Below are 16,779 nucleotides of genomic sequence, written 5' to 3'. Positions count from 1 at the left end.
GTATCCAACACTTGGTGGACTGTGAAATTCCATCCTTTGGCATAGTTTCCATTCTTTCTTTTCTTTTTTTCCCCTTTCACTTATTTATTTATTTATTGTTGATTTGTGCTTTCTACACATACATAAAGGTGGAAATCACCGTGCTGTATTTATACATGCACACAGCATGATTCTGTGTTGCCTCCCCTTTCCCATCCCTTCCCCTCCTCCTCCTCCCTCGACTCCACTACTCCATGGTCTCACTGTGCAGCCCAGGCTTGAACTCCTAGACTTAAGTGATCCTGCTTCCTCAGCCGCCCGAGTAGATGGGACATCAGGCAAGCCACCATATTGACAGAGTCCATTCTTTAAAGAAGTGGAGGAGATGACATACAAAGTATTAGCGATCACAGGCTGGAGAATGCTTCTGAACTTGACTGCTTATTTCTTGGTTGCTCACTGTGGGGTCAGGTGCATGCCAAGTGCATGTATACAAAGGCACACAGAACAGATATGGGTCCACACTCATGAACCTTATTGGAACAGACGTTAAACAAACATGCAAACCAATATAATTTAATTTTTTTTTTTTTTTTTTTTGGTGGTGGTGAGAATTGAACCCAGTGCCTTGCTAGGCAAGCTCTCTCCCACTGAACCACGCCCCCAGCCATATATGGAGGTGCCATAGAGGGAACAGTTGAGATGCTGTGCAAGAGAATGAAAAGGAATTTCCTGTAGTCTAGGAGATGAGGGACATTCAGACCAAGCTTTGGCTCAGGAGCCAAGTGGATAAACAGTCTAGGGATGAGTATGCCAGGCACGCAGTCAGCAAAGGACCTACCTGCATTATCCTTGGAAGGAGCTTAGAGGGCTGTCTTGAGGAATGTCCACTGATCATATTCTTTGTAGAGCTTACCTCACCCCTGCTGAAGTCTTGCCTTTGATTGTCATGTTGTAACTTTTAGAAATAGTGCTCTAAGATACTGTAGTCCCCAGTACAGTTGTCCCTCACTATCTGTGGGGGGCTGGTTTCTGGGCCCTCCTTGGATTCCAAAATCTGAGGTTGCTTAAGTCCCTTATATAAAATGGCATCGTATTTGGTGTATTACCTATACACATCCTCCTGCAGAGTAGGTGAACACTTGCCCTCTGAACCTTGACTGTTTTTCAGAGTTGGGAGGGTGTTTAAATGTTCTTTTCAAGTAATCCCAACATCCAGCCTGGAATTAGATTAGATGAGTCACAATTTATTATATATTTTCTCAAGATGATCTCTTAATCCAATAAAGCCACCACCCTTGAAAGAATTGCTCTGTACTCCAGGTTGAGCAAAAGTAAATCATTTGTCTTTGTGTAATTCGGAAAGGACTTGGCAGCAGTTTTATTTTTACCTTCCCTGTCATCTGTGAGACTGGCAGCCTAGAGGTAGGGTGTGGAATGGAGCCATAAATTACTCTGGAAATGACTAGAATGGTCCCATTTTAACTGTAATTGTGCTTTTCCCAGTTCACCTCTCCTTTTTACCCCCTCCCCCACTTTCTAACTCACTGCAGAGTGGGGGGAGAATCGAGAGGGCTGGAGGTGGAGTAGACTTACTTGTTGATATCTGAGTGGTGGAGATCAGTTCTTTTCCCATCACCATTTCCCATTTTTCTCCCCCATGCTTCTATTTTAATGCTTGTTTCTTGCTGGTTCTGTCTTGCTGGAAACTGGCCCAGCTCCACTTAGTTTTTTTCTTTTTTCTATGCTGCTATTAAAAGACAACGACCAGTTAGGAGTGCTTGCAGCAGAGGGGCAGACAGGAGCCCTCTTGGTTCTGGTAATCCCTGGCAAATAGCAAGTCTGGTGCCCTGGATTGGACAGAAATTTAAGTTAAGTTTCAATTCATTAGGCAACTTTCGCTTTTGTGCTTGTTTTATTAAAATGGAGGAAAACCAGTCATCAGTTATTAAACCCCGAAATGTCTCTTTCCAGAGCTTGAACTCTATCAGGCCTGAATCTGAAGTCAAAAGAGCCTCCTTCCATGTTCTGGGCCTCTTTTGCCATGAGGTGCTACGCTTGGTACCTCATGTTCAGCCAGCTGTGAATTCTTGACCTTTGGGAGGATGTGTCCCTAGACTTTAAACAATCTCCATATTCACTAATAGAAGTGACTGTGGGGGTCTTGGTTTTTATTTAAATCACAATCCCCAATCCCATCTTGTTTTCTGTTTGTTTTTATAGTGGGGGAGGGGCATATTCTCTCACCATAAGTTACCTGCTTTCTGAAACTTTTGATCACTTTAATTTTTTTTCTTGGATGTTTTCAAAGTGGATAAGACACACAAATGATTTTTTTAAATAATGAAGTTAAGTTTATTTGGGTATAATTTACAAACAGTAAAATTCATCCTTTGTAGAATATAGCTGTGTATGTTTTGACAAAAGCCTAAGTTAGGTTACCTCTATCACAATCAAGATATAAAATGCCATCACCCCCAAAAAATTTCCTGTGCCCCTTGGTAGCCAGCCCCTACTTTGACCCCTAACCACTGGCACACCCTTATCTGTTTTCTTTCCCCAAAGTTTTGCCTCTTCCTGAATGCCATAAAGATGGAATGAACCACCCCTAGCCTTTTGAGTCTCTTACTTAGCATAATGCATTTGTGAGTCATCTGTTTGTGGGTATCACCGTATTCCTTTTATTTGCTGTGTAGTATTCTACTGTATGTCTGCCTTGTGGTTTGTCTACTCAGTCACCAACTAAAAAACTTTGGGTTGTTTATGGTTTTTGGAGGCTATGAATAAAGTCACTATGAATATTTTACAGATTTTTGTATAAACATGTATTTTCATTTCTCATGGGTAAATACCTTTGAGGATTGTTGTTTATATGCTAAGTGTCTGTTTAACTTTGTAAGAGGCTGCCAAACTTTTCCAAAGTTGCTAAACCATGTTGCATTCCCTCCAAACAATGTAAGAGCAAATTCTAATTATTGTCAGTTTTTTTTTTAAACCTGCCCATTCTAATATAAATGTAAAGGTATCTCATTATAGTTTTAATTTGCATTTCCCTAAGAACTGATGATGTTGAACATCTTTCCTGTGCTTATTTTCCATCTGCAGATCTTTGGTATGAAGTGTCCAGAGCCAATTATTTTAAAAATTTTTGGTTGTTTTCTTACTAATTTTGAGTGTTCTATTTTATACCTTTTTTTTTTTTTTTTGGTGGTAGTGGTGCTGGGGATTGAACCCAGGGCCCTGTGTGTGCTAGTCAAGTACTCTACCAGCTGAGCTATATCCCTTGCCCCTGAATGTTCTATTTATATAGTCTAGATTTAAGTTTTTTTATCAGATGTATATTTGCAGTCTAAGGAACGTCTTTTCATTTTCTTGAGTGTTTGGAAAAGTGAGAGTTTTAAATTTTGATGAAGCCACAAAATGCTGCTTTTGGGTTGTGTTTAATTAGATATTTTTTCACCTTTCTTTCACATTACCCTCTCTAACCAGCCTCTTGCCTACCTTTCTATTTTAGACCCTATGAGTTTGGTTACTCTACAAACCAGAAGATTTGTCCTCCTGCAGCTGGCTTATTCCACTAGCATGATATCCTCAAGATTCCTCCGTATTGTAGCATATGTCAGAATTTCCCTCCTTTGTTGATGATGGGTTGCTTACACCTCTTGGCTACTGTGAAAGGGCTCTACATGTAGGGGTGACAGATATCTCAGAGACCTTGCTTCCAGTTATTTCGGGTATATAACCAGAAATGAATAACTAGATCATGTGGTAATTCTATTTTTATTTTATTTTTTGGGTTCTAAGGATTGAACCCAGGTCCTGTGCATGCAAAGCAAGTGCTCCACTTGAGCTATACCCCCCTTTTTAAAATTTAAGAATTTTTAATTTTATTTTATTATTTAAATTTTTTTAAATTGTATATGGACATAGTGCCTTTATTTTACCTATTCATTTTTATGTGGTGCTGAGAATAGAACCCAGTGCCTCACACAGGCTAGTCAAGTACTCTACCACTGAGCCACAACCCCAACCCCAAATTTAAGAAATTTTGAAACAGGTTCTCACTAAGTTTCCCAGTGTGGCTTCAGATTTACCATCCACCTGCCTCAGTCTCCTGAGTAGCTAGGGTGACAGGTGTGCACTGGCTCTAATTTTAATTTTTTGAGGAACAACAATATGTTGTTTGCCATTAGTGGTCACACCATTTTACATTCCTCCCAACAGAAGACAGGGGTTCCAGTTAATCCATGTCCTCACCAACACTCTTCTTTTGATAGTAGCTGTCCTAATGTCTGAGGTGATACACTGAAACTTTGGTTTACGTTTCCCGAATGATGATCAGAGTTTAGTGTCTTGACATGTATGTTGGCCATTTGTTTACCATCTTTGGGAAATATCCGTTTAAGTTCTTTGTCCATTTTTAAATCAGATTCGTTGTTGTTGTTGTTTGGAGATACAGGAATAAACTGTCTTTTAAAAGTTTTATTTAAGGACTTATTGATCTCAAATTCTGAATCACCCCCAAGGTTTGTGTTCTACTTTTTAATTTTGAAAAAAAAAAAATGTTTTCTGGCTTGGGAACCATTACTTATTCAGACTTTTTACTTTGTTTTCCCTTATTTTACTAAGGCTAAGCTTGGCTTCCTTTTCTTTTTTCCTCAAATTATGGTAAAAAGCACATAATGAAGTTTACCATCTTAACCATTTTAAAATGTGCAGTTCAGTAGTATTAAGTCTCTTATTATTGTGAAATAAGTCTTCCTTTTTTTTAGACCAATAAAAATAAAGCTTTTGCTTTATTTAATTACTTTCTATAAATTATTGCGTATGGTTGACCATGTGGCATTGAAGTGACCACGCCGAATAGTCAGCTGGGCTCGCTCACTAGCCAGGAGGTTCCCACATACCAGCATTTTATGGTATGATGGAAATCGTGAGCAAAATCACAAATTATTGCATTTCCACTAAGGCATTTAAGTTCCTTGGGGTCAGGGACTTTTTCTGCTTTGTTGCTAGCTCTAGAACTGGGCCGAGCGCTCAGAAAATAATCATTGAATACAAATCCAGTGGCCTTCTTGAAGGGCAAGGCAACCGTGTCCCAAGGCATGCAAGACTCAAGTTGTCAGGGCGTAGGTGAGGACTGAGGCTGGTGCTGTGACGTCAAAGCTTAAATGCCAAGAGGGACAACCTAGAGCCCATTCCTGGGACTTTATCTGCATCAGAACAGCTTTGAGGAGCGTGGAGAAAGAATCCCCAGACCCCTAGTCCTGATGGGTGCTCCTTGGTGGCTTCGGTTCCTGAGGGAGGAACTTAGGTAAGGACATAGCAGCATTTTGGGAAGGACATGCTGTAGAGAGAGCTGACTTTCTGTAACTAGGTGACTTGAAACCATTTGTTGAGTTTGGCCTGGCTGGCACAGCCAGTTGGCCCTCTGCTGACTGCCGGGGGCTGTGGAACTCCTCCCTGCCCCCAAAATGTTGAGGGGGATCAGGCCAAGGTTGAAGTCATTGGCAGAGCTGAAGCCAGACTGTCTGTGGTGGAGGCCAGCTCATCTCCACCCCATCGCCCCAAGTTTGTCCTAGTGCTATTTTGGCCTCTGGTGTGTGGTTTCAGCATGTGGACCAGTGTTTAATCACGACACAATTGCATCTTTCAAGGGTTGAGTGAGTCCCAAGAGAGGGAGCTGCCGAAGAGATTGGCCTCGACTGTCGAGGCTCCCCTTCCTTCCCAGTGTCCTGTTTGAAAGGTAGTATGAGAGCAAGAAACTGGAAACTCCAGATTGAGGGCAAGGAGAGAGTCAGGAAAGGCTGTGTGTGTGGCGTGTGTGGCCTGTGTGGCTGTGGGGGCGGGCAGGGAGGCAGCAATTCACGCAAAGTGGTCCCAGCTGCCCCTGCTTTACGGGCTTGGCCCGGCCCTGCTCCAGCCTGTCATTCAGGGTAAGCTGCTATCATTAGTGGTTAAACATTTCTGAAAGTATTCTCTCAACTCTGACCACATGCCCTTTCGCGGAAGGGAGGGAGGAGCCAGGAGAGTACTGGGACTCGCCCTGTCGTTCTGCCCAGCTGCTCTGCAGAGGGACAGGAGCCCTGGCCAGTGGAAGCAGTCATGGACTTGTTAGAGCCCATGCGTCTGACAAGATGGATGTTGCATTTGCGTACTGCCCACATGACTGCCGCTCCTTGAGGGATGCAGCCTCTCCTGAGGCCTGAGCTCCAGTTCAGGGAGGCCATTTTTGCCTGCGTAAGGGGATCTGGGGCTGAAATAAGCCTCGTATTAACCAATTTTATCTCTTGCAAGCTCTCTGCCCTCAATACATACACATAGACACATGTTGGCCAGCTGCTGGAGACCGCCTTTCCCTTGGAACTAGTTGGTGCTCATTCTGCTTTCGATGAGGAGTTGTGGTAAAGTGCTTAATACCAACGTTTCTTCCCTTGAAGTGGGGACTTTGAAATATTTTTCTTTGACTGAGGTATGGTTGACAGCTTCTGATTTATGAAATTAGCTCAGGGTAAAATAAGATGGAAAAGAGAGTCCAAACTGAATCTTTATTTCCATAGTTCATTCGTACCCTCTCCATTTTTAACTGCCACGTGGTCTTGAGGTACAAAGGACTCTAGAGTTTGCTAGGAGTTGGCTTTTCTTGACCCAAGAAAAATTGTTTTTGTTTGTTTGATTTTAAGTTTGTTTCTTTTTTCCTTACTCAAAAGTATACAGGCTCAATGAAGGAAACTGGAAAAATCCAGAAGAGCACAAAAGGCAAAATCAAAGCATCCAGTTCCGCAGCATTTAAAGATTATCACTGTTAACATTTTGGTTTCTGCTTCTCTTGTCTGAAAAGTCTGGTGCTGCAGGCTTGTCCCAACACTCTGGACTAGAGGCCCTCACCAGGAGGGATGCCCTTGTGGGTGTGGCTCCCGACAGGGAGCTTTCTGTTGCAAGTCTTAGTGTTGCCATTGACCAAGTGATCAGTGAAAGAATGATCTATAGGAATTCAGCATAAGTCCAGGGCCCACTACATCCTTCAGCCAGAGTGTGGACCCTTAAAGTCACACTACCTGAACTTGAATCTGTCTTCTGTGGCTTACTTGCTGTAGAACTTTTTTTTTTTTTTTTTTTTTTTTTTTCAGTACTGGGAATCGAACCCAGGGCCTCGTGCTTGCAAGGCAAGCACTCTACCGACTGAGCTATCTCCCCAGCCCTGTAGAACTTTTTTGAGTGTGTCTGTTTTCTTATCTGTAAAATGATGATAGCATTAAACTTCCCTCAGAGTGTCCTTGCTAAATGAGGTCATATATGCAAAGTGCACAGCACTGGCATGTAATGTTACAGCTTAATGAATAGTGTGTGTTTCTGAGGTCATCATTATCTTATTGTTTATAGTCATCTCACTGCTTCACGTCATGTAGTTTAGGTTGTTCTCTGGGTCTCTTTCTCTGCCTGGAAAGCAGTGGCCTTTTCTTCACTGGATATTGTTTAAACCATATCACTGTTGCAAAGTAGTATATAACTTCTCAGTAGTGGAATAATGTCTTTTGGTGCAGTGACTGAACTGAAGAACAGGGAGGCATAGACATCGCTGAGTGAGTGAAGGCAGCTTACACAAGGATCCCAAGCCCACACTGCAATGAGCCTGGGAGCTCTGAAGGTGTCAGATAGGCTTTCTTCTGCTAGATGCCACCATTTCTTTGTGATCAGGTCATGTCTGCATTGGTTCTCGCTTGAATGGGCTGTTGAGTCATCTTTTCTAGGTAAAACACGTCACCAGACACATTGACTAAAGTTGTTTAACACCTCTTGACTTCTGTTTCCAAGGGAGTCATCTTTCTAGCTATACAGAAAATTGATTTGAAGAAGTTTGGGCTCCTTTTGCCTAATGGGAAAAAAATATTTCATCTGCTGCCTGTCCAGTGATTCTTGTTTATTTCTAACATTTCAGCCCAATAAAAATAGTGAGATGGTCACAGGCTATTTTGCCGGTTATTTCAGATGTGGGGGTAATTCACTCCGGATTTGTTTACTTCAAGTGGAAAAGTTTACACAAAGCAGCCTCCTGGGCTTCTACCAAGAAGGAGGCTTCTTCCCTGGGTCTCTGTTCAGAGCCAGCTTCTGTTGAGTTGAAAACTCGAGGGGCTGTTGAAGGTCCTGTTTCCAATAAATAGCAAAAGAGGGAGGACGCTGGTTTAGGGAGGACATGCTTCCTTTTTCTTCATCATGCCTTATGTCTGTCTGCTTTACACTTTGAACCCATAGGACACACAGACATTCAGGCGGTTCAGCCAGAACAACCACAACAGCCGGTGAGCAAAGCCCTGGTACTAGGAACCGACACCGCCAGCCCATCAAGAACCCAAGCCACAGTGGCCTGGCCAATGGCACAGGTGAGTGATGGCACAGCATGCCAGCCTGGATGAGAGCACTGTGCTCTTACCTGTTCTGTCGTGGACTTGGAACTCTGCCTGATGTGTCAGAATATAGGGAGGGTGCGAGAAGACTTCAGTACCGAAGGGAGTTTGAGTCCGCCAGTCTTTCCATTGGTCCACCTTCTTTGTTCTCTGGCTAATTCTGGGCATACAGTTATTCTCCATAGGATTGTGCCTGTTTGAAATAATCCTTTGTTTGGAAATAAAAAATTGTTTTTCTGTTCATTTCTTACCAATGTTGGATTTCTTTGGGGGAAGATATTTTATTTACACATAACACATTAAAAAGAATTCCTTAAGGTAAGGAAATTGTCAGACTAGGGGAAAAGAGAAAACTAAGTTTGTTGCTGAGAGCTGAGTTGGAGAAGATGGTGGCACTGTGGAGGGGTCTGGGCACAGACTGACTGCTGTGAAGCCAGATTACCCCTGAGGAGCGTGCGTCCCCACTCCCGCAGGACCCATTTGAGAAGACAGTTAGTCCTATCCACACACAAATAGAACTTGGCTCTGCTTCCATGTAAGTGGGAAAGGAAGGACCTCTTTCCAAACAAATCATTTTTTGTTCTGCTTTATGTGTGTCACATCAGGACAGAATCAGAAAGGAAAAAGAAAAAATATTCATTTTTCTACACTTCTTGAAGATGGTCAAATCTTTAGCAACCACTGGTCCTTTGGTCTTTTATCTTAATTGGGGCAGATGGGAAGAGTCATGAAAATTTATTTCCATAAGGCATAGTCAGGGGAATGCAGGTGTTTTAACTGGTAAGTGACACTGAAATAATTTTGTAGTTGCATGTTGGTGATGGCAGAAGTGTAATATGAAGGACTCGAGAGAGACAGAGCTGCATGGTTTTGCCACATATGCATTTTCTTGGCCTAGTTACTGACCTATGTGTGACAAACTTCCTGAGTAGAAGAAATCTACTTGTCGCTTGGTAAGAACTTTCAGTTCTTCAGCAGCACTCTGTGGGGTTCAGAGCCCCTCTGGTAGCTTATGTTGCCTGGTTATCTCATTGTCTGCAAGGGACAGACAGGGTGGAGTGGCCTGTGTCCAGCAAGACTGACTTTGAACACAGTGGCCTGACTTCCTTCTTGGAGTGTGGGACTTGCCTGAAGGAACCGAGTTCACCGTGGGGTCTTGGGGATGAGAATGAGCTGCAGATGAAGAGCCCAGCAGCTCCCATCTCAGCCTGCCTGGCTCTCCTGTGTGGACCACTGTATCCATTTGCTAGAACCTACCCATCTGCACGAAGGTGACTGTGACGTGGCGGCTCTAGATAGACTGTGCTGTTGAGAACCGTGTGTAGCTTCACGAGCACCAGTAGATGTGCTACTCTTAGAAAAATAAGCTGCTCGTGGAGGAGAGCCAGCGTTTACAAATGGAGAAAGGGAACTAGCTTTTTGGAAGCAGTTGTTTCCCAGGTGTAATTGCTGAGATGCCAACCGCTTTATCCTTCCAGGGGTCTACATGTTTGTAATAGTGGTTTCCTCTGCTTTTCTTACAAAAACTGTTGGTAGCCAGACTTTATATGGTGATGGTCTTTGAGTCATTCTCCTTTATTTCCCCTACTTTTATTTTTAGGTACCTTTGCTGTTTGTTCTTATATCCAGGAACATTGTGTTCTAGTAGACAAGTCAGGTGCCCAACCATGTCCTCAGAAAGCCACATGTCTCTAGCTCACACTGCCTTGGAAATGTGTTTGGGTGGTGTATGTGAATGCCCCAGCTGGTCCTACAGCCATCTATGAAGGGCAGTAGTTGTACTTCAGGGCTTTCTGCCCTCTAGGATACTAAGGCCTTGGACTCTGCCTCTCCCCTTTCTGGCTTGGTGATGGTTCACCTTTACCTGATAGGCAGCTTGGACTTGAAAGGCTCTTTTATGTGTATCCAAAGGGTGTATGAAGATCATCTCTTTCCTGTGGAGAGCAGGCAGAAGCTCCTTTCTTAGATAGTGCAGGACAGAAGGGGGTTTGAGGGTACACATGAGGATGTTTTCATCGCTCAGTGTGCTGCTGGTAGGCCTATGAATGCCAGTGCCAGGTGGAGGTGGCCAGCCATGCCTCCTGAAAGTGCTCACAGACATAGGCTATGTCTTTAACAGGCCTTTTGGGCTGTGTGCTGTAGTTATGCATGAAAAAGACATTTGGTGCAAAACCAGAGCTGAGTTCCAGGTGGTTTTTTCATGTTGTCACAACTGTAAAGGATCCATTTTAATAAGATGAGAGTGAATGGCAGCCTGTCTATGTAAACATAATATTTCTAAGTTTTAGAAGTGGTAGAATTGAGAAATAGACTAATGGTATAGCACTTCATTGAGACTTGTGTGGAATGATTTATTTTCTAATTTTTTTTTTACTGAAAATTTTAGCCCCCAAAATGACATCTGTTACTTCTGCCTTAAATGTAATTTCCATGCATGTAGGTCACACTGGCTGCAGTTGGATCCTGACTCCTCAGGTGCAGTATGTGTATGAGGCCTAACTTTTAAAGTTAGGGCAAGACTACATATCTATTAAGTTGTTATAAGGCATAAACAATATAAAACATGTAGAGCATTTGGCCTGGTGCCTGGCACGTGGAATTAGTTTATCTTTGTGAATAATTTCCTACAGTGATGGCTATGCAGCATGGATATATGTTTTTATTCATTATGTTATTTTTTAAACATACTCCTTTTATCTATGTGGTCTTCTTGTTTACTTTTTTAAAAAGTGACCTCTTTTCACAGTTGATTTGCCATAATTCACTTAACTGTTCCTCAAATCTTGTGTATTTTCCTGTTGTAAAACAAAAATTCTACTGTAAACATCTCTGCATACAGTCTTATTTCTTCTTGCATGAAATTTATTTATTTATTTTGTAGAGACAGTCTCATTGTGTTGCCCAGGCTGGCCTTGAACTCCTGGACTCAAGCATCCCCCTGCCTCAGTCTCCCTAGTAGCTAGACTACAGGAAGGAGTCAGTGTACCCAGCCCTTGAGTGAAATTCTTGAGTCAAAGGATATGAACTTTTAAAAATGAGAACTACTATGCATTGTATTTTCTTCCAAGAGGATCATTTTTATATATCCAAAGCAGTATAATATTTTTTGTAAAATGATATATGAGGTTTATTTTTTCCTGCAACTTTGTAAATATTGACTTATCATTTTTGCTAGTGGTAACTCATGGTTTACCCTCACTGCATTTCCTTCCATTCTCTTCCCTTCCCTTCCCTTCCCCTCTCCTCTTCTCTCCTCTCCTCTCCTCCCTTTTTTTCATTCCTTCTTTTCTTTTTTCGGTACTGGGAACTAAACTCAGGACTTTGTGCATGTTAGGCAAGCACCCTACCATTGAACTACATACCTAACCCTAAATTAATTATTCTCTGTATTGGAATCCTATTATCACAAGATAATAATCAATTTTTTTTCCACTGTGATTTTACTTAGTGTTTATTGCATATCACATTCTTATATACAGTGAGAATTTCTTCATTTCTTGTTTTTGAGCAAGTCCCATATGATTTTGATTATTGATGTACTATAATGTGGTTTGTCAATGTCTGGGAGGGCTAAATCTGCCTTATTACTTATTCTTTTTGATAGATTTTCAAAACAAATTTCAGACTTTAAGATCTTGAATTCTTAGAAGCTTCCTGAAGTGTAAATGGGAATTGCATTAATCTATATGTTAACCAGGGAGGGATTTTTTTTTGGGGGGGGGCATGGTACTCGGACTTGAACCTAGGGATCCTCTACCACTGAGCTACACTTCCATCGCCTTTTTAAAAAAAAAAAAATTATTTTGAGATGGGGGTCTCACTAAGTTTTTGAGGCTGGCCTTGAACTTGTGATCCTCTTGCCTCAGCCTTCTGAGCTGCTGGGATTACAAGTGTGCACTACCATGCCTGACAACCCAGGAAGGATTTAATCTTTCCATCAGTCAGTTACTAGGGTGTGACTTTGTCCATTTTTAAATATTTTTCCTTTTTCCCCCCTTGTAACTTTTTAATATTTTTTTTAGTTGTCGATGGATCTTTATTTTTATTTATTCATTTATGTATGTATGTATTTATTTATTTATATGCAGTGTTGAGTATCGAACTCAGTTCCTTGCATGTGCTAGGGGAGCACTCTACCACTGAGCCACAACCCCAGCCCTTTCCCTTGTGTTCTGTATAAGCCTTACCATCCTGGGCCATGCTAATTAATGATGAAATCTCTTTCTAGTTTTGGTTGCTCTCCTGCAGAGCTGAATTAGCTTCTGCATTGGAAGTGCAGTTGATTGTGTGTCATGGTGAGCAATGCTGGCTGCTTTCCTGCGGATCATGGTGGGAGCTTATCTTCCGAATGAGCCTTTGTTGTTGGCAGTCGCCCCTCCATATCCAAGAGTGGGGACCGAGGAGACCCATGTGTGTGCACCACGAGCCTGTGCTCTACTCCCCCACCTGAACATCCAGGAATGCGCCTCGAGCTGGCAGCGTACCCAGAATTAAGAAAAAGTATTTCCAATTCCCTATCTCTTTTTTGGCTAACAGTGACCAGAGTGAGTCTCAGTTCTGAGTGAATATGTGATTCATAAAAGTGAGTGTTTAGCCAACATCGCAGAGGGAGCTTGGGAAACACCCACAGTTGCAGAAACCAGAAGCCGTTCAACTGCCTTTTCACCTACTACCCCAGCTACCCTGGGTGCCCAGGTTTCCTTCCCATGCAGGAACGCCGTCTAGGCCAGCTTCATGTCCCCTTCTCCACTGTTTGTAGCTCATGGTGCTCTGTGGGGGAACCTGGTTCTGCTGCTTGCTGACTGCATGGCATCTCTGAGTGGTCCCTCCAGGCACCTCAGTTGTGTCCTTAGTGAAAGGGGCATAATAATATCTTCTTCCTGAGGCTGGAGGATACATGAGCTAATAGAAGTGTGCTTGTTAATGGCCAGGGATGATCCTGAGCTGGTTGGATCCTAGATCAGAAAAAGGACCCTGTTAGGAAAGCTGGCAAAATCCAAATGAAGTCTGGAGTCTAGTTAATAATAATAATGTGGGCTGGGGAGATAGATCAGTTGGTAAAGTGTTTGCCTTGCAAGCACAGGGCCCTGGGTTCGATCCCCAGCACAGCAAAAAAAAAAAAAAAAAAAAAAAAATTGTACTAATTGAATTTTTCTATTTTTGCTTTGACATGTGCCATGGTTACATAAGATAGTATTATTAGGGGAAATTGAGTGACAGGCATACCAGATTTTCAACTTCTATATATGTAATATCCCCCCAGTTTTTCTTTCAAGAACCTGTGTTGCAAATGATAAGTGTCTCACAATGTCAAATACCTTTCTTTTGCTAAGTTATTAGGTTTATTGAACAAGTATTTGTTGAACAGATACTTATCAAATGCTATTTTGCTAAAGAGATGGACAATGTAAAAAGGTGTAAGATAAGTCCTCTGCCCTATAATCTCTTTACGGAAGTAGAAAACACACCTCAGCTAAGCACAGATGTCACAGGGGCTGTGGGCCGAGGATCTGAGAGCATAGGGGCTGTGGGCTCTGCACAGGGGGATGACTACTTGGGGCTACAGAGGTGGGGAGGGGCCTCCAGGGAAGAGGGCTGATGAGAGCTAAGAGGTAGAGCAAGCTCGTAGGAGGTGGAGAGGGGAAGGCGAGCAGATGTGCCCTCACTCCCAAGAAGAAGGGCACAGTCTTGGGGCAGATGAAGGGTGCACATCAGTGGTTAGGATTAGAGGCGAGAGAACATTGACTGCATTGAACAGAGTGATTCTCCAAGGCATGGCAAGATTGTAGCTGCTTGTCTGTGACAATCCAGGTTTTTTCTCTATTTGAAGCCTCATCATGCTTGAGTATGCCCTGTCACTTGCTTACCAGGGTGATGATGGCCAGTAGCTCAGTGTCTACATTCTTCTGGCTGTAAGCTGTGATGGGTTGGACTTACCTTGGAGGTAAAGCTCCCAAGTTCTAAGAATGGGCATATGCAGTCACATGTTGCTGAAGGATGGGATGCAGTCAGAGAAATGTGTCTACGACGTCATCATTGGGTAGACATCATAAAGTGTACTTACATACTGAGATGGCTACAATGTTAGTAGGCAGAATAATAATATGGGACCACTATAATATATGCCTCCATCTTTGACCAGAATGTTCTTATGTGGTGCATGACTGTACACCAAGACACACACACACACACACACACACACACACACACACACAGCACAAGAGTGTCAACATAGGTGAAAAAGCTCATGAGTGTTAGGATATCTGGCTTTCATGTTTCTTTATTTCCAAATCTGATCTCAAGTGGGGCACAGAACTCTTGAACAACTGAGCAACTCTGGTGAGTCCAAGGCCCCTGGATAGGCCAGTGGGTAGATGCAGATGTGCTGGGAGCCCTTCTAACTAGGTTTGCAGCGGCACAAATAGATCCAGATAGTGTTGATTAAAGGTACTCCTCCATTAGCATGCTCTGGGCTCTGCTTTTGTCTCTCCCCGGCCAACAATTTCATAATGGTTATTTTAAAATAATAGTACACATTATTACAACTTTAAAGGCATAGAAACTTACACAGTGTAAAGAATGTTTTTCCCCTATTTTGCCAGTCTTCAGTCACTGTTGTGTTTATTGTGACTTTTCCCAGAGGCAGTCACTGTTGTGTTTCTTGTGACTCTTGTAAAGTTATTTTTTGGAAGCATAAGCATATGCATAGATTTTCTTTGAAAAACCACATAAATGCACATACCCACACAAATAACACTATGTAGATGTGTCTGCATCACCCCCCCCCCCACACACACACACAGCATTTCCCCACTTAATAGGTATCTTAGAATTTTTCCATGGAACTTGAAATCAACTTGAGGTTTGTCCCCTTTCTGCACCCCCACTATTCACAGCCAAAGATGGGACAATTTTTTAGTGTCAATATGAACATCATGGTAATAGATTGAAATACTTTAAATATTGAAATCTAGAACTTCATAATGATTTTTTAAACAAAGCAAAACTTTAGCGTTTAAATAAACAGTGCAAGGAAATCAACTCATCATTCTGAAGACTGGTAAATGAAAGGAGAGAATCAAGCATTTGTCCTGGATTTTCCTTCACAAACTGAACCTCAAGGTTGCCCGAGAGTTGTTGAAAGCAAGTTCCTTTTTTATGGAAGGATCCCAGCCAACAAATGAAGATGGCATGATAGAATTAGAATATGACTATTTTGCAAACTCGATTGAATTATTTCAAAAGTCTAGTTCTGAGCTTTCTTATTTATTTAATTGGTGTCTGCCTACTTATGCATCCATAGCGTGTATTAATTGTTGCAGTTTGATGATGTTTCAGAACTTTAGAAAACAATCTCCCCGCCCCCCACATAACTCTTTCCTCTCCTTTAGACATTGCAAGGCTACTCATGCATACCATACTTAGCTTTCCTTATAAATTTGTGAATGAATTTATTTAGCTGTGAAAAAAGCCATGATGGGATCTTTTTTTAGAAGTTGGAATTGAGTAAAATGTATATATTTGCTTAAAGAGAATGGCCATCTGTTGTGTGTTACTAGCTTGGCTGAACTAGAATAAGGAATGTAAATATGAAGCATTGCATTTATGTTGGGGAAACGTTAATTGCACATTGTAAATTGTTAATTTATTAAACCTAATTTAACCTTCACATGGGGGAGAAAGCCAGTGAATAAGTCAGAGGCAGCCCCAGCTCAAGCTCTTCTGCATTTGTTAGGATCAAGCTGGTGTGGCATCAGGTCCTGTAAAGACATTTCAGTTCCACCTGACCCCCAGGTCAGTAGAATCTAGGGATTGTTCAGAGTTTTCATAGTATAGGTCACACTAAAGGACCTGCAGAGAAGTAAGAGTGTAGTGAGTGAGGTTAAGCTTTGGAGGCAGACAGCAGGGTGGGAATTAGATGTTCTATGACCCTGGCAGGTGATTTCCCTCTTCTGTGCTTAGTTTTCTCAATGTAAGATGGGGCTTATCTATCAATGCTGCCTAATTGTGGGGTTGTGTGTGAGGTTTAAATGGAATAATCCGCAGTACCTTACTTCTTGCCTGGGATATACCTCTGGGTTCTGTAAATATTAACTGGTTCCATTTAAATTGGTAATCTGATTCTGCTATTCTGATGGTGTCAGATTTATTATGTTCAGTTCATATGTGTGTGTGTGTGTGTGTGTGTATATATATATATATATATTTCAGTTCTTGATATCATTGTTTAGGAGAGGTGGCAGAAGATATCAGTGGGGGAGCTGCCAGAGGGTAAGGAAAGGTGGCCTACCTTGAGGAAGTAGCAGGCCTTTTTACTGGAAGAAGACGACTAATGAGAAACAGAAAATTCACATACTCATTGTGAATTGCTTTGGAGCTGAGAGACTCAGACCAG

At 42.1% G+C, this 16,779-nt stretch overlaps 1 protein-coding gene across 1 annotated transcript in view; it reads left to right on the top strand.

Moving 5' to 3' along the window:
- WWP2 (WW domain containing E3 ubiquitin protein ligase 2) overlaps positions 1-16,779 on the top strand; it is a 134,610-nt gene that overhangs the window by 74,681 nt on the left and 43,150 nt on the right. The window contains exon 7 of the mRNA XM_079116853.1: positions 8,233-8,360. Coding sequence (XP_078972979.1) covers positions 8,233-8,360 — 128 coding nt within the window. The remainder of the gene's footprint in view (positions 1-8,232; positions 8,361-16,779) is intronic.

This window comes from Sciurus vulgaris, assembly GCF_902686455.1.
Source record: "Sciurus vulgaris genome assembly, chromosome: 17".
Taxonomy (NCBI): Eukaryota; Metazoa; Chordata; class Mammalia; order Rodentia; family Sciuridae; genus Sciurus; species Sciurus vulgaris.
The sequence above is the reverse complement of the archived record's forward strand: the minus strand, read 5'-3'. Positions and strand labels throughout refer to the sequence as shown.